A 27,673-nucleotide genomic window follows, 5' to 3' on the forward strand; every position below is an offset into this window, starting at 1 on the left:
GATAAAAACACTCCGCGAACTGGGTATTGTATCAAGAGAACTAAGTTTAATTAGGGTGGTAGCGTAAACATATTGTTTTCCTGAGTTTTAAAACTCCTTTCGATTGTTGAAAAAAAAAAAAGAGGTCAGCTTAAGCCTACCCTCGCGATTTTACATGCCAAAGTGTGTGTTTGTATAAGTGGATGAATTCTGATGTAACATTTGCGTAAGACTGATGCAAAGGAGTGAATAAAAGTGTGTTTGAGAAAGATGGGCGGAACGTGTGCTAAAACTAAGAACAGCGTGTATTGATTGTAGTTTACTTTAGTTTTTGCTGATTTTTTTTTTTATCGATCTTCAAGGAGGACGGACGCCCCTCGCAAGTGTTTTAATTATCAACTCAGGCGCCATTTCGCCCTCACTGGGATAGAGGAAAGTATGTGGAAGTAGAAGGCCTCTGAAAGAGACAGTTGTAGAGCTCTCACGAAGGACACACATTTGAGCTTCAGAGAAAAGCCGTTGAAGAAGTCAGGCGCAGAAGTAAAGAAAACTTAAATAGACCCCGGCAGACAAGGGCTTTGTCTGCATCAGATGTGGAAAATATGCAGGTGGCAACTGGGTTTGCGTTGTCATGTGAAACACTGCACTCATCCTTAATCTTCGGAATCAAAGACCTTGCCATTATTAATATTGTAGTTTTTGAAGTGACTTGAAATCTACTAGATTTAAATAAAAATCTTGGGCCTTTGCCTTGTTGTATCACTCAACACTAAGTCTCCCACTTACCGTGTACGATACAAAAAGAAAATGTAACCTTATCTGATTTAATTGAAGCCTAGGACAATTAAGCCATTTTCAAGATCGAAACCGCAGCGTTTAAATTTACCAAAAATAATTTTTATTCGCAATTATTATTTAGCATGAATTTGACAGTCGACTTTTTAATGCCTAATGTGCAAAACTATAATTCCTTTCGCTAAAGCTCTTATGCACACTTTTTTGGTGCGTAACTTTCCTTCCATTTTGTTATTAATGCCTATTTCTTCACAGATCTACCATCTAGATCTTGAATGTTTAATGATCCAGGCGTAGATAGTTGTCAGAGTGACTGTGAGGGATTATCCTTAGATCATTGTGGTTATCAAATGTGTTTTTACATCTGCATGAAAGCGTGTGTGTGTGTAGAACAACTTTAAAACGACTAAAACACTGAACCATATTCCTCAAATACAAAAACAAAATTTAATAAAATACTCAGAAAGACACAAAAATAAAATGGGTTGCCTGAGCCAGCCAGGAAAACCAGTGACTTGGCAGAATTTAAGTCATTGGTTAATATGCATGACTGAATGCATGACGCGTAGGACGTAATCATCTTCTTTTTTGAAGTAACGTCTGTATTCTATAAGATAAGACTAGATGTAGAAATGCAATTAGTACTCTATTTTAAGGGCCTATTAAAAGTGTGACTGTCTGTACCTGTTTTTTTTTCGGGGGGGGGGGGGGGGTATAGAACGGTTTGTGAAGATGGATTATTCCCTATATGGTGCCACTGTGGATCTAGATCTATGACTGACAAAATAAAAATGAAAAGAATGGACTAAGTTGCGAATATTGTAATATCAAGTATTGGGCAAAGACCCCATGTATATTAAATCCAAATCAAGCTATGGGCAACCACCCCATATATATATATATATATATATATATATATATATATATATATATATATATATATATATATATATATATATATATATATATATATATATATATTAAAGGGTTAATATATTTAGTGTATCTTACGATTGACATAGATTTAATTAGCCCACAGGCGCCTATTAAGTTCAAGGGGTTTCCTATGCATATTGTAGAATAAATGTTTATGTAATGATCTAATTAATACTAATAGTTCTCACAAAAAATCCATTTAATTGGGCCCCGCAAATCGTAAGCCGGCTCTGAGCTTTAGCATGTATGAATGTAAGCTTGGCGGCTTGACTGTTATGAGAACTTTGTATACAGTTCCGTCTGAAGTTAATGACTGGTCTCTACAATCTCAATATGGCGGGACTTGTGTCTGGCCAGCCAGTCATAATTATTTCCCGTCGCATTGAAAGTTCTTCGCTTGTTTAGTCTTGAATTTCACTGTATCATAATATGCCTAAATTGGAGGGTTTGCACAAAGTTGTTTCAATTCTTCGAAACTCTTGTTCATGATTCCATTGAAATTCTACTTCATCTTTTAGAAGCTTTCGTATTGGAGCATCTGCTTGACTTAGATTAGGAATAAACTTTGCTAGGTACTGAATTAAACCTAGAAATCTTCTGATTCCATCTTTATCTTGAGGAGCTGCGTGTAATAATGGATTTATCTTTGCTGGATCAGGTTCTAAACCTTTCTCTAACCTTTGACCCATGTAAGGTACTCTGTTTTGCCTTATCTTGCACTTGTCATAATTCACCTTAAGATTGTACTCCGTTGCTCTTTGCATGACTTGTTTAAAAATGAGGTCATAATGCTTAATATCTCTACCAGTTACTAGAATGTCGTTTATGATGCCATATGCTCCTTCAATACCTTGAAGCATTTCAGACATAATTTCCTGATACATTCCCAAAGGTAACAGTAACCATCTATATCTTCCCAGAGGTGTGTTGAAAGTTGTGAGAAAGGATTCTCTTTAAAGCATGATTTGCATAAATCCCGACTTAACATCGAGGGAGCCTCGCAAGCATTCATCTAATTGGGCCCCGCAATTCGTAAGGCCGGCCCTGACACCACCTTATTGTGATCGTCTGCTATTTCTGAATGCTTAACTACCAAAACTTTATTACTGCATTAAATATAAATTTTCTATTAAATATCAATTTCTATTGGTCAAACTAAGACACTGCAAAAGGAATTTTTGAAAAATCCATATAGTAACGATTCTGTGAGATGTACACTGGCAGTGTACGTAGCAGGAAGTGGCCCCGTGAGGAACATTATATAAAAAAAGTAATATTTTTTTTTTACAATCTTTAAGTGAAAACAGATTAGTTAATAACATTGAAAAAAACACAAATAAGCATTTTAATGCAAAAAAAAAGTATATTTTAATGCTTTTTTTACTAAAAAATTATAACAATATAGTAAAAAAATAGTCATCAAATGTACATTATATGGTACTAACCAGTACTATCCAGATATATTTTTTACAACAACAAATAATAATACAATAGTGAGATATTCAAAGATCATGTCCATAAGCAAAGACTTTAATATTTGAAGTGCGGTTGAACCAAACATACTTTATATGTTCGTATATATGCTTATCAGTTATGTAATAATCATAAATTCCATTTTTTTTTCGAATTCTTTTCTTTGGGTCGCAGTCATAGTTTTGGCATTTTCAAGTTTGTTAGCTTTGATAAAGTCTATAGACTCAATTCCCCTGTGATATTAGCTCTGCTAATTAGCTATACTAAATTGTGACTAAATTGTAAAAATAAGTATACATAATAAATAACGGTGTCATAGAGGTAAACATATTATGTTATGATATAACACAAGGACCTAATAACAAATTATAAGATTCTAATGTCATTGAAACTCAATCATGCTTTTGTCTAATTCATTTATTTACTATTAGATATCAGGTTCTTATCTTGATTCTTAATGATGACATTGTGAACTGTTAATATTTACTTGAGACCCTAAAAAAATATTATATTATAAATATCTATAATTATTATTATAATTTCTTTTTCACATAACCATACATCAATAGGATTATAATTTGGTAATGGGACAAATATTTTTCTAAGTAGTTAGTTAAAATACTATAGCCTAGGAGAACTGCATGAAGTAAAATAAAACAAAACAAAAGAAAATATATAAAAGGAATTATTATATTATTGTTTATATGTTTTCAAAAAATAACCTTATAATCATCATTATTAGTTCTATAATATGCAATTATAATGGCACTCATTATGTATAGCAATAATATATGATAATATTGGTTAAAACAAACAAATCTATGTTCTAAATAAAGTCTTGATTTATTTCGATTCATATATCAGTCATTGATTCCTACAGTGGCATATCCTGCCATGTACACTGGGAGTGTACGTTACAAAAAATTAAAATTTAAAAAGACCATGCTATAAATGTTAAATCTATTAATTAATTATAATACTAGAATACTTTATGTTTCTAAATCAAGTAGTTTTATTTGAAAATATTTATATAAATGTGTTATTACTTACATTTTCCGAACAGGTTTCATTTTTTTTCAATTTTTGACAATGTTGTCACTTTCAAGCGCAATAAAATAATAAAACGCAATTGTAAAAGTCAAACAGCACGTGGCGAAATGTAGACAAACATGTCCTTAAACGAAAACAAAAGAAAAAATAGAAAAAACTTTAATAGTTTTTTTTATATAAGTTTTTGAAAAATGTACACTGCCAGTGTACAAAGTAGGATATGGGTTTTAAACAAGTCAAATATAAAAAAAAAAATTCAAAAGAAAAAAACAACAACAAAGCTTTCTTTGAGTGAAATTGCATCAATTATTGTGAATCAATGATGTAGCCAAATTAATTTTTAATAGATCTCGATTAGCAATTAAAAAAAAATTTGTGTGATTGGAAATATTTTTTTTGGCGCAACTTTCATGCTTAGGCCTATGTATGCTCAGTGCGTTCTTGTGCAATCACTTGGGGGGACCAGTTTGGAGAGGGGGGGGGGAAGCTGGGAGAATGTTCTCGTGCTACCTTTAAAAAGCAATTTAAAAAAAAAAGGTTATCGAGTCTGAATTCGAACTTAGGTCTCGAGCTTTATGTTCTTATAAAACTAGAAGGCATTCTAAGACTATTGGTAGTTTACAATTTTTAGCGAACGACCTAATTCCATACACAAGGCTTATCTACCCTAAGGTTGGTACACTAGCTGTAGAAAACAAAATTAATGAATTACGACTAATTGATTGATTTTTAAATGAAGTCATGTGTTGTCATCGACAATGAATAATAGTGCAAAGTTTCAACTTGATCCGAAAACCTGAACTAAGCCTTGCTGTAATCCAGTCATCTTTTCATCTTCCTCTCTAGCGACCTTGGAGAAGCATTATGAAGTGCCGAGTCAACTGTTTTCTCCATAGCGTCCTGTTGGTAGTTTGCCAATGAAGAGTATGACAAGTGGTTCACGTGACTGTGAGTGGTCCATTACAAACGTCCAACCAGTGGAGCACATGCAATACAACTTTAGGCTCGCTTTATTGATCATTAGGCCTACCGGTACTAAAAATTCGGTTACACAGCTTTCTAGCGTGCCTATTGAAACAACAAAATTTCATATACCACCAGGAATGTCGCCAAAAGGAGGGGGGGGGGGGGTGGTTCCCAATCAGGACTCTAGTCCGGGGCAGCAACAAAATGGGGGCCGCTTGACTTATTCATTATTGTAAGTTTTTTTTTTAGCAAGGGGGGGGGGGCGCTTAGAGGGGCACACACGTACTCAGTTGTCTGGAGACAAAACATTTCTGGCCTGAAACATCCGAGGAGACTTAAAACACATTTTTATGCTTGGCAGTGGCAGCATTGATGCAGTCTCACATAGAGGTGAAAAGCGTCAGTCACAGCCCCTTTTGATGCTTTGCTCAGCATTGTTAATGCTGAAAAAAAAAAAAAAGGCTTGTGTGGGCTTGGTTAGGGGACTAATTGTAATGGCCTTGCAGAAGCGTTTCTATAAAGTAGAAGACCAAGTGAAAGCAATAAAAAAATAATTTGGGATGATTGTGGAGAGACAAATGAGAATATTGGAGATAAATATAATACTTTTTTCACAATCTTCAAATACAATTCAACATAAGGATAGTTATGGAACAGTAGTGTCCTCACACGCCCCAAGGTATTATAAGAATAGCTGTACATGAAAAGCAAATATAAGTTCCCCTTTCAGACTAGCTATCTATAGGGCAGATAATGTAAAGGTCATCTGTTTCTATGGCTAACAGTTAACAATGGCTTCATGTGGCCAGCACAACGACCAACCCCCTTTACTTTTCCCAACCTAATGCCAGGTACCTATTAGAGTTGGGTGGACTCATGGGCGCCCTAAAATTCAAAATACCAGTCTTCACCAGTATTTGAACCCGAGAACCTGAGCATCAGAAGCCAACACTTTACCATTCAGCCATCATGCCTCAATGACCAACAAGTCTGTAGGAAACTAAGAAAATAAACATAACACTAGGATTTGAAAATAAATAAAAGCATTTTTTTTTGAAGCACTGTCAAAAGTCTGCCACAAATCTGTTCAGAGATCATTTCGCTGGGTGTGGTGTGGTGATTGATGTGAACTAGACTAAAGCTGAGTGAAAGGAAAGTTTTAAAAGTTTAATTGGCATAGTCTATGCTACATGACATTAAAAGTAGTTGAAACAGCATTCTAATGGGGGACAAAGATACAAATGCTTTTCCATATTTCATGTACTTTATTTTTATTTTATAAAAAAAAAAAAAATTAGGACACAATTGAAGAAAAATATTGAAAGGGGTTTGCACCCTTTAATGATTAACAATTAGTTATCGAGAACAATGCAATGACCAACTAATAATAGAGATGTGTGAATTTAGTTTCAATCATAAATTCTGAGCCACTACCTTTGGCTCTGTAGCCAAACAAAGGGTTGTACCTCACTAACCTAAATAATATTTAACAAAACCTTATCTTCTGGTAACTGATTCCTGAACATTTATGAAAGCCATCCTATCTCTGGTGGCACACTGTAGCAAGTTCAAAACAAACCCTAGCTAATATTAAATAAACTATATTTTGCATACCTTTTCCTTGCCTAGGTTATTTGTCATTTAATATTTTATTCTATTTTTAAAATTTGTCATTTGTAATATGACCAAAAATATTTTTCCTTTTTTTTTGTTGTTGTTATATTATAAACAAGAAAAACATTAAAAATAACTTTTTTTGAAAAGACAATACCTTCTTTAGACAACTTATAGAGCTATTATTTTTCTCTTCATAACTAATGAATGTTAGGTTAAAAAACAATGGAACATTTTTTAACCCCTCCCTCCCCTCCTGGCTAAGCAAATGTATAGATCTACTACACTTTATAATATTTGAATGATAAGACTTTAGATCTAGACTTAGAAGACGATGCAAAAAAATATTCCTGAACATTAATTTTATTTAACTCTTCAAAGAATGCAGAAATACCCGAAGACGTAGAGTCCGTTGAAGATAAGTATTTTCTTGGACTCTAGCCAAATTTAATTTACTTTAGTGGACCATTGTAATGTTGTCACCCTGGTTTAAACAAACTATTAATCATAGGAGACAATCCATCTAAAATTCTGTTGAGCTTAAAATTTGAACCTCTTTCCTCTAATTAACTCTAAATCAAACAGGAAACCAAAGTCTTATACAATTTCAATCACTAATTAACATTTAAAGCCTGATAATGTAATATCTTTTTTCGAGGGAACTTTTAAATTATTTTTACATAATTCAAGTTATGGTCACCTTAATAAGTGGTCTTAATTTATAGGTTTGTAAGAAGACTGCCACTCAACCTTGACCCATACACAACTGGGAATAGTATTTGACTGTTCTAACACTAAAACTGAGATTAGTTAGTTTTTAACAGTAAAATATGCAGAATATTCTGCACCAACATCAAGTTAATTAAAATAAATGAAATCAGATCTTTATCTTTGGTTCAATTAACAGCATAAAACATAAAAATAAAAAAAATATTCAGAGCCATGTTTTGCGATGCTGTAGTTAGTGTGTACACTATCACTGAGGAAGTGAACAATTCAAACAGAGTTATTATTCTCTTAAGTGCTGCCACTCTTTGTTGCGTAGTTCAACTCTTCGGATTTTCCCACTGACTGTTTTTGGAAGATCAGTTACAAATTCAATCTGTGAAGAAAATGATAATCCACATCTTATGCATATATCTTATTTCACATTGTGAAATGATGCTTTACTTAGAAGTAAGAATAATTCCAGCGAACAAATATTTAGTACTGTTTTAGTACTATAAAAGTACAATAAAACTCGAGTCACTAACACATTGTAACAGGATATGAATAATGCTTAGCCCTTGTGAATGACTGCTGAGGGGTATGCGCATTAGATAGTCGCTGGATGGCTCTGAAATGGAACTCTGCCAGTTCCCATCCCCAGTCATTCTGCAGGAGGATTGTGCTAGGACAAAATAATCTTCATTTCTGAAGGAACGTCAAAAACTTGTAAAACTTATAAAACGAAATCGACTGAAACTAAATCTCTCTTGTCCTGATTTCACAGAGCACTCACCACTCTTTATACAATAGGCTTCTGAAAAAGGTACTAAAACCAAATAGAGTAGATAAACATGACTAGTTGGTACGGTCACCCTTCTTAGCAATGGCTACAGGATTAGATACTTGGCATCAATAAATGCAGTTAGTCATTGTGCTGACAACTAAACATCCTGTATACATTGGCTACCAAGAATGGATAAACTTGATGTAAGCTTCATGCTATGTTTAACTCAAACTGTGGTTTGAACATATGTTTCAATTGCTATCATATATTTCATTAGCTATTGGTATAATGTATTTTTATGTGTAATGCACAATTGTTAGTCAAATTTCCTCAAGGATAATTTAGATATTTATTAGTATTATTATTAGCTCTACCTGATATAAAAATGTTAACTTCATTCATCATACCAGATGACTTTTAAAAAAAAGAAAGATAACATTAAACATAGTCAGTGAGTTTGATATTTGGTTGTCTGAATCAAATAGGACAAAAAGATAATAATTGAGAATATAGGACTTATTTAATAACAAAGTTGTCAATTACGATTAAAAGAGAACTTAAATCAGAGGTAAACATGGTTTTGTCTGTGTTGAAATATGTAGATCACAGGTTGGACAGCATAGCCATTTAAAATACTGTACTGCTTAATTTCCTTAATCTTTGAACTCAAAGCAAGCCTTATAAATATATATATATATCATTGATTCTTCACTGAAATAATAAGAGGTATTAGCCTTAAGAGAGTAAAGAGTCACAAACCTTTCTTGGGTATTTATAAGGCGCTGTAGTTCTCTTCACAAGGTCCTGTAAGTCAACAGTTAGTTTGTCTGCATGGATGTGTCTATACTCAGGTTTCACAACCACAAAAGCTTTCACAACCTTGATTTATGGTTTTGATTAACAGAAAGAGAAACTTAAGTCTTAGAAAATAAAGGAAAAGAAGAGCCAATAAGTCAAAGTGGTAAACAAAAGTCAAAGAGAAAAACAAAAATCAAAGTACTAAACAAAAGTGTAAATATTCTAAACAAATTAAGAAAAACATACAATCATTTGGGTTCATACAATAGCATTTTTAAAAATACACTGTCATATGTCTTCATTTAATTATATTTGAGCATATTGATGTATTTATGTATACAGTCACACTGGTAGGCCTACGTTCACTACTTTATTCTTTCAATGGGTTTATGGAGGCTATTTTTTAAAATGCAGGTTTCAGATCTAACTTGGTACCTAAATTAGGGACAACATTGAAATTTAAAAAATTGCTTTTTTCAATCACAAGAACTTTATTGATGGTTTCAGACTTTGAGATTTAAACACACTCAAGCACCAAAGCAACTTGGCCACCCCTGCCATTATATAATTGTAATGATGTCTAGATTGTGGACACAGTGACAGCTACCTCGCCTCTAGTTTCATCAGGACTGCTGACAACTGCTGACTCCAACACTGCAGGATGTTCTAACAGAGCACTCTCCACCTCAAATGGTCCTATTCGATACCTGACGAGCATATAAGAAACAACAATCATTAGCATAAAACAACTTGAGTTTTTGGTTGACATCAAAAAGAGAAGATATTAACATATAACACACACTGAACATGAAAAGTCTCAGGATTTCATTCTTTCAATGGAAATGATCAATCTGAATGTGTTAAGGATAACTATAAATGAAATCAAAGATAAGGCAATCCTAATGCTATAATGTTTATTATCAGGATAAATTGAACAAAGCTGAAGTAGCTAATGTATAAATTTTATATTTTGTATTCAAGCGGCAACATACAGCTTAGTGGGACAGCATATGTTTTTAACATTCATAAAATGAGCATCTGAATTGTTTTTAAATATGGGAAATTAAGGAGAACAAACATTAAGATAACCTAAATCTATAACTCTCTGCATTTGAGGAATTACATCCACACATCAAAGCCATAGTTTGATTAAGCAAAAGTGTAACTAGACAAATCCTGTAGTTCATTCAACTCACCCAGCAGAATTTATGACATCATCACCACGACCAACAAAAAAGACAAAATTTTCCTCATCCATGTAGCCCATATCTCCTGTTAAATACCAGTCTCCAAGGAAAGAAGCTGCAGTACGAACAGGGTCATTCTGAAGTGTGTTTATTTAAAAACTGAGTTGATTTGAAAGAAATTGATGTTTTCATGAATTACATGACTTAATTTAGATATTTTAACATATATAACACTTTAGCCTATCCATATTATTATTACTTTTGGAAAATTTAATTCAAATCGCAAGATTGTGAACGCCATAATTAGTACAAAGTAAAAAAAAATTGTTTGTTTGCAAAATTTTATTTTAAAAACAAATGGTTAGCATGAGAAAGCGGGTTATTAGGACTTGAATATCGTCAAATTAGAGCTAGTTAACACATACCTACTTAACATCTGTATCATAATAATTAATGTAAATTTGCAGACATTATTACTACAGAAAAATAATGAAAAGTGAAAGTAGGTAATTACCAAATATTGATTGAATAACCCTAATGGTCGAGCAGGTTTAGTAAGAATAGCTATGTTTCCTTCTGTGCATGGTTCCACTATTTTACCCTCATCATTAATTATTCCAACTACCAAATCAGGAGAGCTCTTGCCCATGGAGCCAAGTTTATAAGGAATGTAATCATTTCGGCAACAAACAAGTGTCTGAAACATAACACGTATGCAAAATAAATGTAGACTTATGATAAATTCATGGACATACAGATGATAATGGGACAAGATGACCTAGTGACTAAGTGCACAGCTGCTGAATATTTCTGAGTTCACCCAGCTAAAGATGATAATGGGACAAGATGACCTAGTGACTAAGTGCACAGCTGCTGAATATTTCTGAGTTCACCCAGCTAAGGATGATAATGGGACAAGATGACCTAGTGACTAAGTGCACAGCTGCTGAATATTTCTGAGTTCACCCAGCTAAGGAAGTATACGTATAAGCAGTTGATAGTTGATCTGGTCACATGACGCCCACTTTGACTGCCTTCAGCAGAAAAACTTCCTATAACCTACTTTAATCTACTTCTTCTAAGGGAGAAACTAAATTAGAACTCATAAAAAACAGAAAAGAAATGCCTAGTTAGAGCATACTATTTTTTATATGGCACAGACTTAAAAAGATTACAGGTAAAAAAAAAAACTCTATGTAAAATGTCCAATACTGAAATATTTCTGAGAGGAATAGTTTACATTTGTATTGTCTGGACAGTATTTACAAGAAAATATTTGGTGGTCAGCAGTTGAGAAGAATATAAACAAATAACAATCTCCATTAGTTAATTTAATGAACAATATTTTTCCATGTAAATATGCTTACAGTTTCTGTCTGCCCATAGCCTTCATGTAAATTCAATCCAGTTACTTTCTTCCAAAGTTCCATCAATTCTGGATTCTTGAGATAAAAAATAATGTAAGACAAAAATTTACAGCTATAGATTTTGTCAATCAATGACTTAAACTCTACCAAGTCATTGGTTTTCCTCGCTGACTCAGGCAACCCATTCCATGCTCTAATAGCACTTGGGAAGAAAGAGAGAATTCCAAAAATTTGTCCTAGCATATGTGTAACAAGAAAAGTGCTTTTATCTTTGTGCCTGAGTATTTTATTAGGTTTTGTTTTTTTATTAGAAGATTGTGGTTCAGTGTTTTATGTATAATTACTCTGCTTTATTTATATTTTGAATGTAATTATTTTGGATAATAAGGGCAATAAATAAATAGGCTTTAATGGTTCCTTATCTGCTTAAAAACATTTTGAGAAAATAATTTTAAGTATTACAAGTCAAAAAATTAAAATAAAAATGTAGGTCCCACATTACTTTGTTTATAACTGATAACTATTTCGCCTATACTAAAATATCATAATTCTTCTTTAAACAAAAAAAAACTAAAATAAAATAAAGAAGCCAAACTTAAAGCATTAGGGTTGAAGGTGACAAGTATGTGGCTGTAAAATTAATCTACCACAACTAACTCTCATCAAAAATTTCAATGTTATGTCATTGGCAAACGGAAGTGTAGCTGCACTCAAAACAAAAACACAAAAGTGAAAATGTTGACATAAAGAAAAGAAATGAAAAGACTGACAACAGACTAGGACTAGACTAGAGCATACAATAAGAGCTTGTTTTCATCAAAGCACCCATATGAACAATAACTAGAATACTTACAACAGGCTCTCCAGCACCAACACAATGGCGAAGAGCTTTTGGTTTCAGAGTCTGGGAGTACTGACCTAAATATATTCTCAGTCCAGTGGGAGAACAACAAAAATGAGTCACTGGGTAATCTGTTAAAACCTAGACCAGTCAAAGTTGATATTATCAATGCTTTATTCTAAGAGAACATTTTTTCTATTTACCAATGCAATATCTATAAAAAGCATTTTTCTGTCATTACTACCAATTACAAAAGCAATTTTCTATCAACCTTTAACAGTTAAAAAGAACAAACCTTTAATAAAGAATAAAAAAGATCATAGTAATATTTGTATTGTATAAGTAATATAAAGTAATTTGTTAATATCTCTTATTTGAAAGATATTTTTTGCAGTTAAAATTTCAAAAAACAAACAAACAACTATTTTTATTTTAAGCATTTTTTAAGCTCATTAAGAAAAGAAAATGTAGTTGTTTTAATTAAAATTGATATATATTACCAGATGATCTCATATATTTGAAGTTTATTCTATTAAAATATATAAATTGTATTAAAGGTATTATTGGATGGCTGCCTGGTCGTGCGGTTTACGCGCTGGACTGTTGTTCGGTCATCTCGATGGTCCTGGGTTCATACCCTTCCTGCTGCAATCCCCTTGTTCTAAGGGAGGTTTGGACTAGGATGTCAATTATCTTCAACTCTAAAGGAACATTCAAAACATGTAAATATTTTACAAACATTTACAAGCCAGCTACTAAAAAACATTTACAGGTGATTGGTTAAAAAAAACAACTGAATTTTTTAAATGATCTCAAGAGAACAAAAAGCATAATCTAAAAATAGCTTCACTAGTTACTTCTTGATGGCAAACATATAAATGCAAAATTTAAACAAAGTTTGTTTCTCTGGCAGCAAGCAATAAAAAAAAAAGGGGAAGGGGGGGGGGTGGAAGAAAACAACACAAACTTTTCTAAGGAAATGCAAAACTACACAAACCAAATATTTACCATTAGATGAGGAGCTAAATATGCTGAAAATGATGCAAATTATATTAAAAAAAAAAAAAATATTTAACATTGGATGTAAAAAAAATTCTCCATTTAAGTTGTTCTAGAAAATTGCTGACAATATAGGAAAATAATGTGGACCAAACACCAACAAAAGTGTAAAAAAAAAAATTATTATTATTATTAAGTCAGCCATAAAGCACTAAATTAATTATAAATTTTGTTTATGCTGTAAAGCCTTAGCTTCAGTTAAAAGCGCATGTAATAGGAGAAGTGAGACATATTGAAAGTCTATTGAGATGAAATCACTTTAACTTTCATGAATATTTAGTTGATATATAAAGTTGATCTAGATTTTTTGTAAAGTTGGTTTCGGCTTTATTCATGTCTTATAATCCTTTGAATTTTCCCCTTTCAGACCTTGCAATCTATAGTGCAGATGAAGTTAATGTCATCTGTTTTAAATCCTTTGATAATGAAATATAAAAAATCAATCTGTTGTGGCAATTAAGTGAAATCATTCTCGAAGTCTAAAGATATTGAGAGTTGAAAATGAACTTCTATTTAAAACAAAAATGTTTTATAACAGTATAGATTATGCACCTGCGAAATGTGTAGTGGGTCAAACTTGTGTACGTTGTGGACAAAGACACAAGATCCCATGATCCAAGGAGCAAAGAAAGAAGACCATGCACTCTTAGCCCAACCTGTATCGGACAGATTCCACAGAACGCTTGAGGAGTTGATCATGAGCATGTATCTAAACATTTTGAAACATTATATAGTCAATTGTCATTACAAAATTGTTATTAAGATATACATTCAACTGTATTTGTAATGTGTTTATGGTAACTTAGTACATATCTAAGTAATTATAAACACATTCAAGATAGAGGTCTACATTTCCAATTAAAAACTAGTGAATAACAAAATATATTGAGTTTTCAATACACTGGTTTGTTTTTTTGTATCATAGAACAGCTTTTAATAAATGTACAGTAGATACATTCTTTTTCTCATTCAAAGACTCCTAGAAAATGTGTGCCTTTGGTTAATTCTAAATACACAGTAAATTTACAGTTTGATTTAAATTATCATAAAACCAATTCTAATTACTTAGTAAATTTAAGGTTTACTTGAGGTAATTATCATAAAGCCAATTTCATCTGTCACTGTTTATGTCGTAAGGAACATACAAAACAAACAAAAAACCAGCATATACCTTGCTGTTGTTATATGCCCTAATCCATAGCTACCATGACTGTGTTCTGCCATCTTTGGAGTGCCTGTTGTTCCACTTGTAAAGAATAGCATCATTGGGTCAGAGGCTCTAGTGTCAGCACACTGTAGCAGACGCAAATTGATTTGTTAGAACAAGGGTGTACAATTCCTTCATTAACTATTCGTTATATTCAGTTTTTAACTATTTCACTTCAACCAATTGAAAAATTGCATAGTTTGAAACATGCTGCATTTATTTATAATCCATAGCCATCAATAAGCCGATACAAATTAGAAAAATCCATCATTGCATGAAGAAAAAGAAGCTTGGCTTTACAAATGTGCACAATCTTTCAAGGCAAACAATGCTTCAAACTCATTGTTGGTATTATAATGATTTGCTTTTTTTTAAAATCTATTTTGTGTCCTACCTCAAACTCATTGGATGCTTTCTCCACCAGTGTTCCATAGTGAGTCCAGCCAGGCCTGGAGAAAACTGATATTCATAACTTAGATTGTTAATACATATACATACATTACAATAGTGAAAAATAGTGAATTAATTTACTTAGCACTTATATAATTTATTGAAAATTTTACTTTTCTAATCTATTTCATGGACAGAATTAGTGCCTGTAAGGTTGTCGCTAGCAAGGTTATTACTTGTTTGGATTATCACTATTACGATTGTTATAATTACCTTGTTTCATTTTTATTTCCAACAAGAATTTTATATTTCAGTAGCACTGCATTTTCTGCGGCCTAAAAAAAAACAGAAAAACAACCAAAATATAGATTTATGTTTTTGTAAATACATTCAAGTAATTTAAAAAACAATGCAGTCTTTATAGAAAAATCATTTTTAAATTTATGTAAAATGAAAGAAAAATAGTGAAATTGATAGCATGGCTTCATGTTTTAAACAAAGAATATTTTTTTCCTTTGCATCTAATTTGTTCTCTTCCTTAGTGGTATTCAAACATAGAATTTAAAAAAATATTTAAAAAAAATGTTTAATTGATACTCAGAGACAAAATAACAACACTAAAATGTATGATCTCTCAGAAAGTTTTGTGTGTACCATTGAAATATTAGGCCCATTAATTACATGACGAAAAAGGCTTATACAAAAATATTAAAAGGCATTACCTATATATAAATCCTAATGTATAGAGAACATTGCATAATTGTATGTGATTAGGAGCAACAGTAGTGCCATATCCAATGGAGATGAAACTATTGTATAATATTTTCACAAAGCAGGAAACGCAAAGTTGTACAATGAGTATCACTATAATTGACCCATGAGTTAATTTAGCTAACATATTTAAATCTTATTTTCCCATTACCTCATCAACATATGGAACTAGTTCTGGAGTTGTTATAATACATTTGGCTCCTGACATCTTGAGCCTATGTTTGATATCATGAGCTCGAAGCATTGTAGTACCTGGACATATTGTCAGATCTATAGAATACAGACAGCAAGTTTCAGTGAGGCAGTTTAATTCAGTGATGCAACTTGAAAAATACATTAGAATTAATTGAACTGTTCATTCCATTTTATTAAACATTCCATAAGACCAATCTAAGTTCTGTTTTAGTACACCACATGCAGTCCTGTGTTGTGCTAATGTGTGGCTGGGGCATAAAACACTATCTATGGTGGCACTCTCTCTTCTCTCTGATACATTGTATCATAGCGCATCGAGCATACTATAGCAATAATAATTTAAAAAATAATAAATAAAGTTTCTGTAAGGTAATTCCATCTATACTGATGGTTGGTATTTTGTTTCAGGCTTTAAATCTTAAATCAATGCTATAATAGAATTAAGTTATGTTTTATTAGAGTCTAAAGGTAGAAGGGAAACCTCTCACAGATACCCTTCACCCAATATTTAACAGTGTAAAACCTACATGATGTACTGAGCAAGCTTTAAATAGCATTGAGACATTCTAAACAAAGTCAAGCCAAACATACAAAGATATTTTTGGTGAGAACATTCACAATCATCTATGCACAGGTTCTGCAATACAAGTACAAAAGTAAATGTGTTATTATCAGTTTGGAGTAGGGGTGCACCGGATAGTACTTTTTGATATTCGGCCATATGATACTCGGCCGAAGCTGAATAACTACATGTCTTGAAAATAGCTTATGTTGTTGAACATTTTGCAAAACTGTTAAATAACATACAGATGTTCGTATTCATTTTTTTTCCTTTTATTTACTTTATTATTCTAAACTCTATAACTGATTGATGAATTAAAGCTTAACAGTATTTATAAACAGATAGGTGTGATTAACTAATCTGTGTAGCATGAGTGTGTGTTTATGTACGAGGCAACCAACTGTAAATGGTGTGTTGGGAAGGGTCAATGTAAAATATGTAAGTATATATATATATATATATACTAGTTACTAATGTAAATCTCTCACAAGTAAAGTGCAATCTGGCTTATATAGTGGGTGGATGTATGTATTCATGAATTTCAGACTAACAACTGATCATCTGGTTCTGGCTTCAAGGGCTTAATACTGATAGTAGCTGTAGGAATCTGAAGCATTGTATGTCAATATTTATTGTTTTAGATTAATTCATATGCGGCAAACGATATTTTATTAACAGCGAGAACATCAATTATGCCTATTTATAGTTTGAACCTTAGATGGTGCCGAAGCATAGATTTAATTATAGTCTGTAAGCCTATTATTGATATCTATGTTTAGAGCTACAGTTGTATAGAACTAAGAGCATTAGGAAAACCAAATGCAGAAGAAAAAAACTCATCCACACCCTCCCTACCAAAAAAAAAAAAAAATTGACTGTGTGTTTGACTGATTTTAACAATCTGGTCAGATAAACGTAGAGGGCCTGCACATGTAGTCCTAGTGTAGTGTGTATAGTTGATGGTGTTGACCATCGCAAGTTTTTTTCCTTGGGCATACGCAATAGTGTTGAGTGGTCAGGCAAAAAAGATAACACATTGACATGGTCAGTCAAGCATGTAGATAAATTATATCCATAGACTAGTTACAGAGGTCAAGTGTTTATTAACATTCCAGCACATTTTTTCTTTGTTTGCTTGATCTAATTTTGGTGCTTTAGATCAATTTATTTTCTGCGATTTTAAACTTTACGGAAGGTTCTACTTTATATGTTAAGTCAATAGAATTAAACAATGAAATAAAGATTTTAATACAAGGCAAAAAAATACACACATGCACATCTTTGTTTTATTTTATTGTGCAACGAATGTGTGTAATAAAAATTAAATGTAAAGAACGTATGTAAGAAACATTACGAAACGTTAGGAAAAGTAAATCAACATAATATTTATTTACAGTGTAATAAGCTTTCTTAGCATGTTGTGTTTTTCCACTCTGGATTAAAAATGGTCAATGTCTATCAATAAATTGAGTGTAAAGGAAAAAATAAATAAAATAAGGAGTTGGGGGTGTTTAGCTCTCCCTTTAAAGATAGGCTTGGTCGTGTCTTTTACGCTAATATACACAATTCTGAGCCTTGTATTTTTTTCTACAAAATAATTAGTTACTGGCTTACTGGGCTATGAAATCAGTTTGTGTTCTGTTTAGCAAAAGGTCACTCGTTTGTGATCTTTAGTCCAGATTACTAATTGAGATTTATATCCAAGTAAGCATTCGTAAAGAGGTGTGGCCTGTAGTCCAGCCATGTGATTGTGATAAAGCAAAATCATTGTCCGGTTACCCTTGTAGAGGTGTGGCTTAAAGTCCAGCCCCTAATTAAGATTAGCTACTAAGTAAACAAACTCAGTTCCCTCGCGTGACCTCTAGTCTAGAAAGTACCTATGTCCATCATATTTGACTTGTGGTCACCTGTCTATCAATGAACTCAATGTAAACAAATAAAAGGGGGTGAGAGTTGTTTATTTCTACCCTTGTTACCTGGGTAGAGGTGTGGCTTGAAGTCCAGCCCCCTAATAAAGATTCTTCTCCAAGAAAACAAACTCAATTTACTCCTAAGGTGTGACCTCTAGACAGTGTCAAAATATTGACTTCTGGCTTAATATGGTCACCTGTCTATCTATGAATTCAATGTTATGGACTAAACAATCAAAAGAAGGTGGGGGCTGTTCATCTCTACCTCTGGAATATACCCACACATCTAGACAGACTTCTGGTTAGCGTGACAGAGTTAAGGAATATTACATGTTAACTAGCCCACTCAAAGGTCAAGAAAAAATTTTAAAATGTGTCAGCCATCGCTGCTATGTAAGTAATGCGAAATTATAATGTAAAGTTTTATTTCTATTTAGATTAACACGCCTTATCTTTGTATTAAAAGATGTTTAGTGCATAGTCATAGTTTTAAAAGCACATTCTTTTATTTGAAACATAAACGTTAATGTATTTCAGAACTGACATTGTTGAATCACTTTATGAATATTGGCAGGTTTTTATTAAGATTTAGTTTGACGACATTCGACGGTTTCCTTCATAAAGTATTTAACTTCTTGTTCGACATCATTTATCAGAGTCGACTACCCATGTTTTGTCAGCCTTTTGCCTGCGTTATTTCAGTATTTAAGTGTTACCTCCGTTTGACTTATCTGGAAAAGACTTAGTGCGGAAGTGCCTAACAATATTGATAGAAATATAGGTACTACGATGTAGTTTTTCTATCCAGCTAACTATTTGTCAGAAGCTGAAGCCAAATATCGCCGAATAGTGAAAAATTGCTGAATATTCGGCCGAAGCAACTATCTGGTGCACCCCTAGTTTGGAGCCTGTTCATTAAGGGTGTTTTGGCTGAATGGTAAAGTACTTGGCCTATGAGGGGTCTTGGGTTTGAATCTTGATGATTTTGAATTTTGGGAATTCTAGGATGCCCCTGAGTCTACCCAATGCTTATAGGTACCTGGCATTAGTTGGGAAAAGTAAAAACAGTTGGTCATTGTGCTGGCCACATGACACCCTCATTAACCATAAGCCATAGAAACAGATGACCTTTACATAGTCTGCCCTATAGATCGCAAGGTTGGAAAGAGGGAATTATTTTTTTATTTGATCATTTGTAAAACACCAAAGAAACTCATAATATTTCTTTTTTATATACCTAAAAAATGATAATAATGTTAAACAGACCTGCTCTGACACAAGCTAGAAATATAATCCACCATTCAGGAATCTTGGGTAATATTACAATGACTTTGTCTTGTCTTTTGAGAGAACAACCTCCAGTCAATGCATTGGCAACTCTAGTAAGAAACATTTTCTATTAATGAAGTAATAATACTAAATTATGCAGAGCATAACATTTAGCTAAGAAACTTGGTATTACTGAGATATCAAGAGGAAATAGCAGCTTACTTATTTAGTTATTTAGATTCTATTAGACATAATAAACTAAAGAAAATTTATGTTTACTTTTGTGAGAGAGATGAAAGTTGTTGAAAAGACAATTTGATTTCCTTTTTATTTTTCTCATCCACCAACCAGAAGGCTGGGTTGACTGTGCTGCGTAAACCATTCTTTTTATAACCAAAATAAAAAAATGAATATTTTAAATATGAAAAAAACAACTGTAAGATTAGTTTTCAAAATACAACTGAGAAACATACAAAATGCCATATTAGTGAAGTTTCACTATTTCATGATTATATTAAAGTTTGTTTTAAATTTTAAAGTATTTTCCTATATCATAATCAAGATCTTTTGAAATGAATGAGTTTTGCTTTAGGTTCTATTGAATTGAGTTCTGAATTATCCAGATGTATAAATCTGGTATAGAATAAAATTTACATAATATAAAATTTTGTTAAAATGTATAAATATAAAAAAAAGGAAGTGTTAAATATATCTTACATATTCAGCCCGAGCCCACTGGTCAATAAAATCTCTGGCAAAGTTAAAATTTTTAGGTGGTCTGAGGTTATAATTCTTTCTTTCCAGCTCATAGTTGGTAAATGTGTGTCCCTTGATAGGCAGATGAATAAACTTGAAGGAGTGGCATCCTAGCAGAGACTTTTCGAATGTTAAAAAATCTCTAGAAAACTTATGGGCAGCAATAAATCTGAAGACTCTATAACGTCCACAGATAGACACGCTTGTCATTCTACCTGTACAGACTTGTACAAAATGTTTGAAAAGATTAATGCATGAGCCATAGTGAGGCAAAGTGGACTGGGTAATACACATTAATATCAAACAAAAAGCTGTTTTGAATTCTAAATTTCTCGAAGTACTACTGTTGTAATTCCAGGGAAGTAAAGGAGATATTGGCTTTTTTTTTGTTAATATTTCTTAGTTTCCAATTAAAACTTAGCACTTCTTTTTATAACTGAATGAAAAATTATCATGGCATCCCTATGTTGATGAAAGTATTTAAAAAATAAAAAAAAAGCAATAGGGTTTATTACACACATTTTTTACAAATCAAACAAGAACATAAAACTAAAATGCCATTTAACCTTGGTTAGACTATTTGGGATCCCTCAACTCAAGAAAACATAAAGAAACTAGCACTGATGCAAACAGATCTGTGAGATTTATAAGAAACAAATATTCACATTTGACAAGAGTAACACCATTAGTAAATTTGTAGACACTTCAAGGTTGAAAACTAAAAAGTATTAGATGTCATTAAATAAATTGTTATGTAACTGATAAATAAACTGTCAGCCAGTTGTGTGGATAGTACCTCATCAAAGTGTACAAAATAATATCACCTTACAAGGTCAATTAAAATTAAATAGTCAAATCCAGTTAATCAGACCACATCAGGGCTTGATACTGTTAAAAAAAATGTGATCACATGTTGAGGACAAATTTATTCACTATGAAGTCTTTACATTCAAGCTAACAAATCTGTCACATTTTTTTTATGAATGGTAATGTTTAAAGGAAGAAATAATTTAGAATTATAAGGGTTTCCCTAATTTTAATAGAATACATCTAAAATGCTAAGAAAGGATATTATATATATATATACTGTGAAAGAAACATATAGATAAGATGATGGCCTAATTTGGAACACTTGGCTTACCTGTTTTCTTCTTGTTAATCACTTTACTTTTTTATTTCCTCAATTGTACGGGACAGAACTTAACAAAAGACAAAATATGTTTAGAATAGTTAAACAGATAGGCTTAATATTATATATTAACTTATCATTAGACATACTTTCCAATATATACACTATAACTAATAGTTTCAATTTACAGCACAGCAATGCTGCATTAGAAATGACTAATGAACTTAAAGTTGATTAGCCATGCATGATAATTAATGAGATCTTGAGTTGGGCCTAGCAATTGTACTCCTACAGACTTAATAACAGCTAAAGTATTTTACACAATTACCTCGTATCAATGATACTGATACATGTGGCTATTGTAACGTAACATCTATGGTTGCACATTATAGGAACAATCAACAAATTGAAACCTATAGGAAGTGTAATACTGTCAATATGTGATTGGTCAAAAATGTAGAACAACTGTTCACATTATAATAGATGTAACTACTACTAACTTAAATTTTAAGCATCGTATTAAACTATCCTTTTTTTTTTGCAGATTCTGAAACATTCTGCTAATCAGTTTTGATATTCAATTATAGAGATTATTAATACAAAAATTCCTTTTTTTTTTTTTTTTTTTTTTTTGGAGATGTAACCTTTGCTCTTGAGATGTAACCTTCAGTGATGATTCCCAATTTTTACATCTCAAGATTCAAGCAATTAGTTCTTTAAACTCTGGCAAACATTAAGTGAAAGAGAAAAGGAGATGGGTGAAGGGAGGCTACATATGTCTCTAAGATTTAAAAAATTAAATATTACAAAATAAAAATTACTAATGAATAAAGGTGTTCCTTAATCAAACTGAATTATTATTTTTTAAAATCTAAATTCAAATGTTTTTCAAGTGTTTCAAACATAAATCATCTTTTTTTTAAAGACTTTTTCCATTGTATTTTCTAATGTTATATTTTCTAGCTGTTATGGTTCATAAAGAAGGAAGCCAGATTTGTATAATGAAGCTTCTTCAACTCTTCCACATTGTTTTATAATGCCATTTTTATCCACTTTTTAGTAATGCATGATTTGCATGCAAAATGTAATAGTCTAAATATTAAATACGTAAAAATAAATAATAATAATAAAAAAAACAGAACATTTTTCCAATGATCGTAACAATGTAGAGCCTATCTTGTTATATAGTATAGAAATGTCTAAATCTAGAGCTATAAATTTTGATACATACATTTTATTTTCATCACAAAAAATTAAATGCATCACCTATAGGAAGATATATTATTATGGAAGATGTCAGATCGTTTTTGTAGTATCACAAGAATTATAATCACAATGAAGTGTTTCAATATCAAACCAATGGAATACTTCCTAATATATTTATTAAAAGGCAGTGTGGTGCAGGCTTTGAACTGGAAGCATAAAGTTAACTTTTGGTAGAAGTAGAAGTTTTTTTTTGTAGATCTGTCCTTTAAGTATGTGGAGGCGGGAGGAATTTTGGGGAGGCCCTACACTTTGTCAAAAGCTTTAATAAAGATCCACTTTTCAATAATAAAACTTATATCTAAAAGCATAGCATATTTTAAAAGAAAGATATAGAGGATTTGTCAATTTAATCTCATTTTTCTTTTGAAAGAAAAAAATTTAGTATGCATATTTTAGTTTTAAAAAGTCTATATTTTTGAGCTTGTGGAGAGTAAGGCCCTTGGCAGACGCAATGCCATAAATCTGGAGCTGTATTTTCATATTCCAAATGTTCTTACAGGTCGTTGACTTGTAGCACCGAACTGCTGTTAGATAACTAAACCGTTGAAGGCGTAATGTATCTTAACTAATAAAACTTCAAATAACTTGAATAAATTCTTTTTGTGAACAAACTAAATAACACTTTATATAACACTTTATATTTAGATAAAATCAAGTTAGTACCAAATCAAATAAATGTAGTAGACTTTAGCAATAATAATCTCACTCACTACAATAACACAATTACATTTCAGTCTGTCTGGAGTTGTTTCCCCTAACTAAGATGAAACTGACGACAATGCCACCTATGTTGTATCGTTCATAACCAATCCCTAACCTCATCCAACCGTCACAATATAAAAATGCACACACACAGTCTTCACAGAGATTCAAACCCAGGACCATAGGTTCGGAAGACAAAAACTTATAACCACTCAGCCACCACACCCCCATATAAAAACTAGATTTACAGAATGCGAAATAGTGATTTCTAAAGAAGACTAGCGTACTGCATTGACATTTTACTTTTCTCATCAATTTACTGGCACCTTTCCATATCATGCCATTTCACCAGGGCCGCCGCTACCTATTGTGAATGTGTGCATTGCACGCAGGCGGCCGAATGTAAGGGAATCATCTACTGATTCCATTATCCTTTGAAAACTGGGGGGGGGGGGGGGGGGGGGGGGGGGGGACAGAAGATATTTGTACAATAAGAAATTATTTTGGAAACTTAAGAAGAAAAAAAAGCGGCGCGCGAGGGATCCCCACGGATTTTTTCATAAGCGCCGACTATTTTCTGATCTTGAATTTTCGCAGGTTGTTTGTAATATTTGTTTCGAGTCGAATAGCCTGCCCTGTAAGTAGATCAAGAAATTAGAAAGTCAATTTTAAAACATTTTCACGTTGTACATCCAATTGGGAGGGGGCAACTTCCGGACAAAAAAGTGTTATAGAGTGTGTGTGTTTCCTAGGCGGAGGTAACAAGAGGTTAAGCGATTGATTGGTGGTTATATTTAAGATGATGAAATTTGCATACCCGAAGTGCAAATGTAAAATGTCAGACAATCTTGAGACATGAAAGAATATAGACGTTATTTTGTGGTGAGCTGGATTTCGTTTACATATCAGTAAATTTCATTAATATTAGATCTCTAAAATTAAATCTGTGAAAATTGTAATAACAGTTATTTTGATTTTTTGTTCACATAAGAAGTTTGTTCAAGTTATTTAAAGCTAATTTAGTAAAAATATAAAACTCCTTCATTGGTTCACTTGAACTAGCTGTTTGTAGCGACAAGTCAACGACCAACTAACAACAATGAGAGAGGGCGGCAAAAAAACGTTTTATTTTCAGTGTAATTTATTTGTATATTAGTAAAATTACATTTTCAAAAATTAAAATATCTTAATTAAGTAGGAGACGGTGTGTTATCTTCTAATAAGACCTTTCACCGCTTTTTGCAAGGCACCTTGTGCAACAATATTGGTCAAAACATTTTCAAGAAAACATAGTGAGTGTTAAAAATATAAATGAAAAATAAAACCTAAACTGTATGTTATAATTAAGACTAAGTTTCTTTTCTTTTTCATTTCATTCTTTACAAAAATGCAAAGTTAAAATTGAAAATAAAATATAATATCTTAGAGGGAATGGGGATACGACAACGATGCGAATATGAAAAGAAAAAGGAATGGTACAAAAATGGATTTTAAATCAAAGAGCGCTTTAGGTATATTGTCCAGCTCAGTCTTAATGAATTTTTTTTTCTAAAAAAAAAAAAAAAAAAAAAAAAAGGGGTGGGCGGCATTTTTTAAATTTCGCACGCAGGCGGCCACAACCCTCGCGGCGGCTCTGCATTTCACCATATGACAATGGTATATATATAGACAATATAGTATAGTATATATATATATACCTTTAAATATATATAGAGAGAGACTAGATATCTAAGATATATAGATTCTATATAGACATAGATATGATTATATCTTGAATCTTGTGTTATAAATTAGTCTTAGATCTATATTTTGTCCAATCAATGCCAATATACAGTCTACATTTTCTTAAATTTTTGGCTCATTACTTACTTAGACTAGAGTCACACTAGAGTCTACATAGGCTGACATAGCTGGCTTAGAAATAGATTCTAGATCGAGATTAGACGTAACTGTAACTTAGTGTAACATCATTAGACTAGTAAGTAGACTAGGCTCTAGTTACACTCTAGTAGGCCTTCTGCCTAGATTTGGCTAGGCGGCTAGAGCTAATAAAATATAACTCTACTCTAATAGACTCTATATAGTCTAAATTCTAGGTCTAGATATGTAGACTAGAATCTAACTTTACTAAAAAAGTATAAAGTCACTAGATTGTATTTGTAACTAGATCTAGCAGTACTAAGTAGATCTAGTAGCCTCCTAGACTTACTACTAACTAGACTAGTGACTAGTAGATCTAAGCTAGTCTGATCTAGCTAGTAGGCTACTACTACTAAAAGTAGTCTAAGTAGATCTCTATCTAGATCTAGATCTAGTAGGCCTAGTCTTTAGTTAGTAAGTTACCTCACGGAGTCACGGTGAGGCTCACCAGTGCCAGTCATGGTTTCACTGGGATAGTCGACATAATAGGTCATAGACGTCATAGTGGTAGCCTATATAATAATTATAGTATATCAGTGAGTATTGTATAATAACTTGTAGATTCTATTAGCATGGGCGTAGCCAGGGGGGGGGGGGGTTGGGGTTCAAACCCCCCCCCCCCCGAAATGAAATCCCCCCCCCCTTGGGGAGACGGACTTTAGTGACTGATTTTTTGCTTTGATTTTCTTTATTTTAGGTAAGATTTTAATACTAAACCATCACTTGCCCCAGCGCAGCGAAAGGGGTTTTGAGTTTGAAACCCCCTACCACGTGGGGGGGGGGGGAGACGGACTTTAGTGACATGTTTTTTTGCTTTGATTTTGTTAATTTTAGGTGAGATTTTAATACTAATTTAAACCATCACTTGCCCCAACACAGCTAAAGGGGTTTTGAGTTTAAAACCACTAACAGGGGGTTTAGAGTTTAAAATCCCTACCAGGGGGTTTTGAGTTTAAAACCCCCTACCAGGGGTTTTAAGTTTGAAACCCCCCTACCAGGGGTTTTGTAGTTAAATCCCCCTCTTCTATAAAACAAAACACACACAAAATGCAAACGATAATCCCCTAATTCCAAGTGCATAGTTAAGGAAGATTTTACGAAAATTTACGATAGACCCCCTCTTCAATATGAAAAAAAAAAGCAAATTAGGCACTCAAAATGTTATGAGCGTAGCTAAATAGGTTTTGACTCAGTTTTAAGTTTAAACTCCCCTCCAGTGGAGTTTGAAGCTAAAAAATATATCTTCAATAAAAAAAAAAAAAAAAAAGCAAATTACACACTCTAAAATATAAGAGCGTAGCCATGTGGGTTTTGAGTTTAAACCCCCCGCCAGCGGGGTTTGAAGTTAAAAAATACATCATCAATGTAAAAAAAAAAAAAAAAAGCAAATTACGCACTCAAAATGCTATGAGCGTTGCCAAAAGGGGTTTTGAGTTCATATCATCCTTCACAAGGGTTTGATGCTAAAAAATACCTCTTCAATATAAAAAAAAGCAAATTACACACTAAAATTATTTGAGCGTAGCCAAGCGAATTGGGGGTTTGAGTTTAAACTCCTTTCCTCCAGATGGTTTTGAGTTTAAAATCCCTCTACAGAGCGTTTTGAGGTGGAAAACCTCTATCTTCAATATTACTCTAAAGCAAACTACAGTTACCAAATTCTATGATCGTAGCTAAATTTGGGTTTTGAATTTAAAAAACTACAACAAAGTCTTGAGATTTTTAGTTTAAATCCTTTAACAGATGATTTTGAAGATAGAACTTCAATTTTCGATATAAAATCTAAAGCAAACTACAGTCACCCAATTCCAAGAGCGTATCCAAGAGAGGTTACATTTCTACTGTGGCGGGGCTCCATTAATAAAGTGCAGTGAATAGTCATCAGCCGAAATTGAAAAACACTAAATGTGGCTCAACAAAGATGGCTAAGACAGATTTTAGGAGTTAGTTATTGAGATCGGGTCTAAATCAAGGAAATCCTATGCCGAACTGGGAGTCAACCCCTTAGTAAAATTGTGACAGAGCGTCGCATGAGGTTT

At 32.6% G+C, this 27,673-nt stretch overlaps 1 protein-coding gene across 8 annotated transcripts; it reads right to left on the minus strand.

Moving 5' to 3' along the window:
* Window positions 1–6,504: 6,504 nt before the first annotated feature.
* Window positions 6,505–26,076, minus strand: LOC106060640 (acyl-coenzyme A synthetase ACSM3, mitochondrial-like). 8 transcript variants are annotated; one of them, XM_056019030.1, is made up of 18 exons: window positions 25,584–25,598; window positions 23,013–23,158; window positions 21,759–21,816; window positions 20,579–20,841; window positions 20,141–20,244; window positions 19,859–19,971; window positions 16,077–16,195; window positions 15,428–15,489; window positions 15,159–15,213; window positions 14,729–14,850; window positions 14,110–14,266; window positions 12,511–12,639; window positions 11,658–11,732; window positions 10,805–10,987; window positions 10,300–10,427; window positions 9,711–9,810; window positions 9,065–9,184; window positions 6,505–7,915 (listed from the first exon to the last, which is right to left on the minus strand). In XM_056019030.1, the coding sequence occupies exons 4-18, from the start codon at window positions 20,825–20,827 to the stop codon at window positions 7,823–7,825; spliced, it is 1,809 nt and encodes a 602-aa protein (XP_055875005.1). In that variant the 5' UTR covers window positions 20,828–20,841; window positions 21,759–21,816; window positions 23,013–23,158; window positions 25,584–25,598; the 3' UTR covers window positions 6,505–7,822. The 8 variants fall into 8 exon arrangements, with proteins under 8 accessions (XP_055875005.1, XP_055875009.1, XP_055875007.1 ...); XM_056019034.1 differs by lacking the exons at window positions 23,013–23,158; window positions 25,584–25,598 and adding an exon at window positions 26,058–26,076; XM_056019032.1 differs by lacking the exon at window positions 23,013–23,158 and having other exon boundaries at window positions 25,584–25,682.
* Between the last annotated feature and the right edge of the window lie 1,597 nt (window positions 26,077–27,673).

Source organism: Biomphalaria glabrata, chromosome 2 (genome assembly GCF_947242115.1).
Source record: "Biomphalaria glabrata chromosome 2, xgBioGlab47.1, whole genome shotgun sequence".
Classification (NCBI taxonomy): domain Eukaryota; kingdom Metazoa; phylum Mollusca; class Gastropoda; family Planorbidae; genus Biomphalaria; species Biomphalaria glabrata.

What these genes read in the sequence shown, in the direction of transcription:
- LOC106060640 (XM_056019034.1), bottom strand. Translation starts at nt 20,827, where the DNA reads ATGACAAGCGTGTCTATCTGTGGACGTTATAGAGTCTTCAGATTTATT. An exon ending in AAGCATCCAATGAGTTTGAG is followed by an intron (nt 14,851 to 15,158) that starts GTAGGACACAAA and finishes CGTCTGCTACAG; the next exon opens with TGTGCTGACACTAGAGCCTC. An exon ending in GGTTATTCAATCAATATTTG is followed by an intron (nt 10,428 to 10,804) that starts GTAATTACCTAC and finishes AACACACTTCAG; the next exon opens with AATGACCCTGTTCGTACTGC.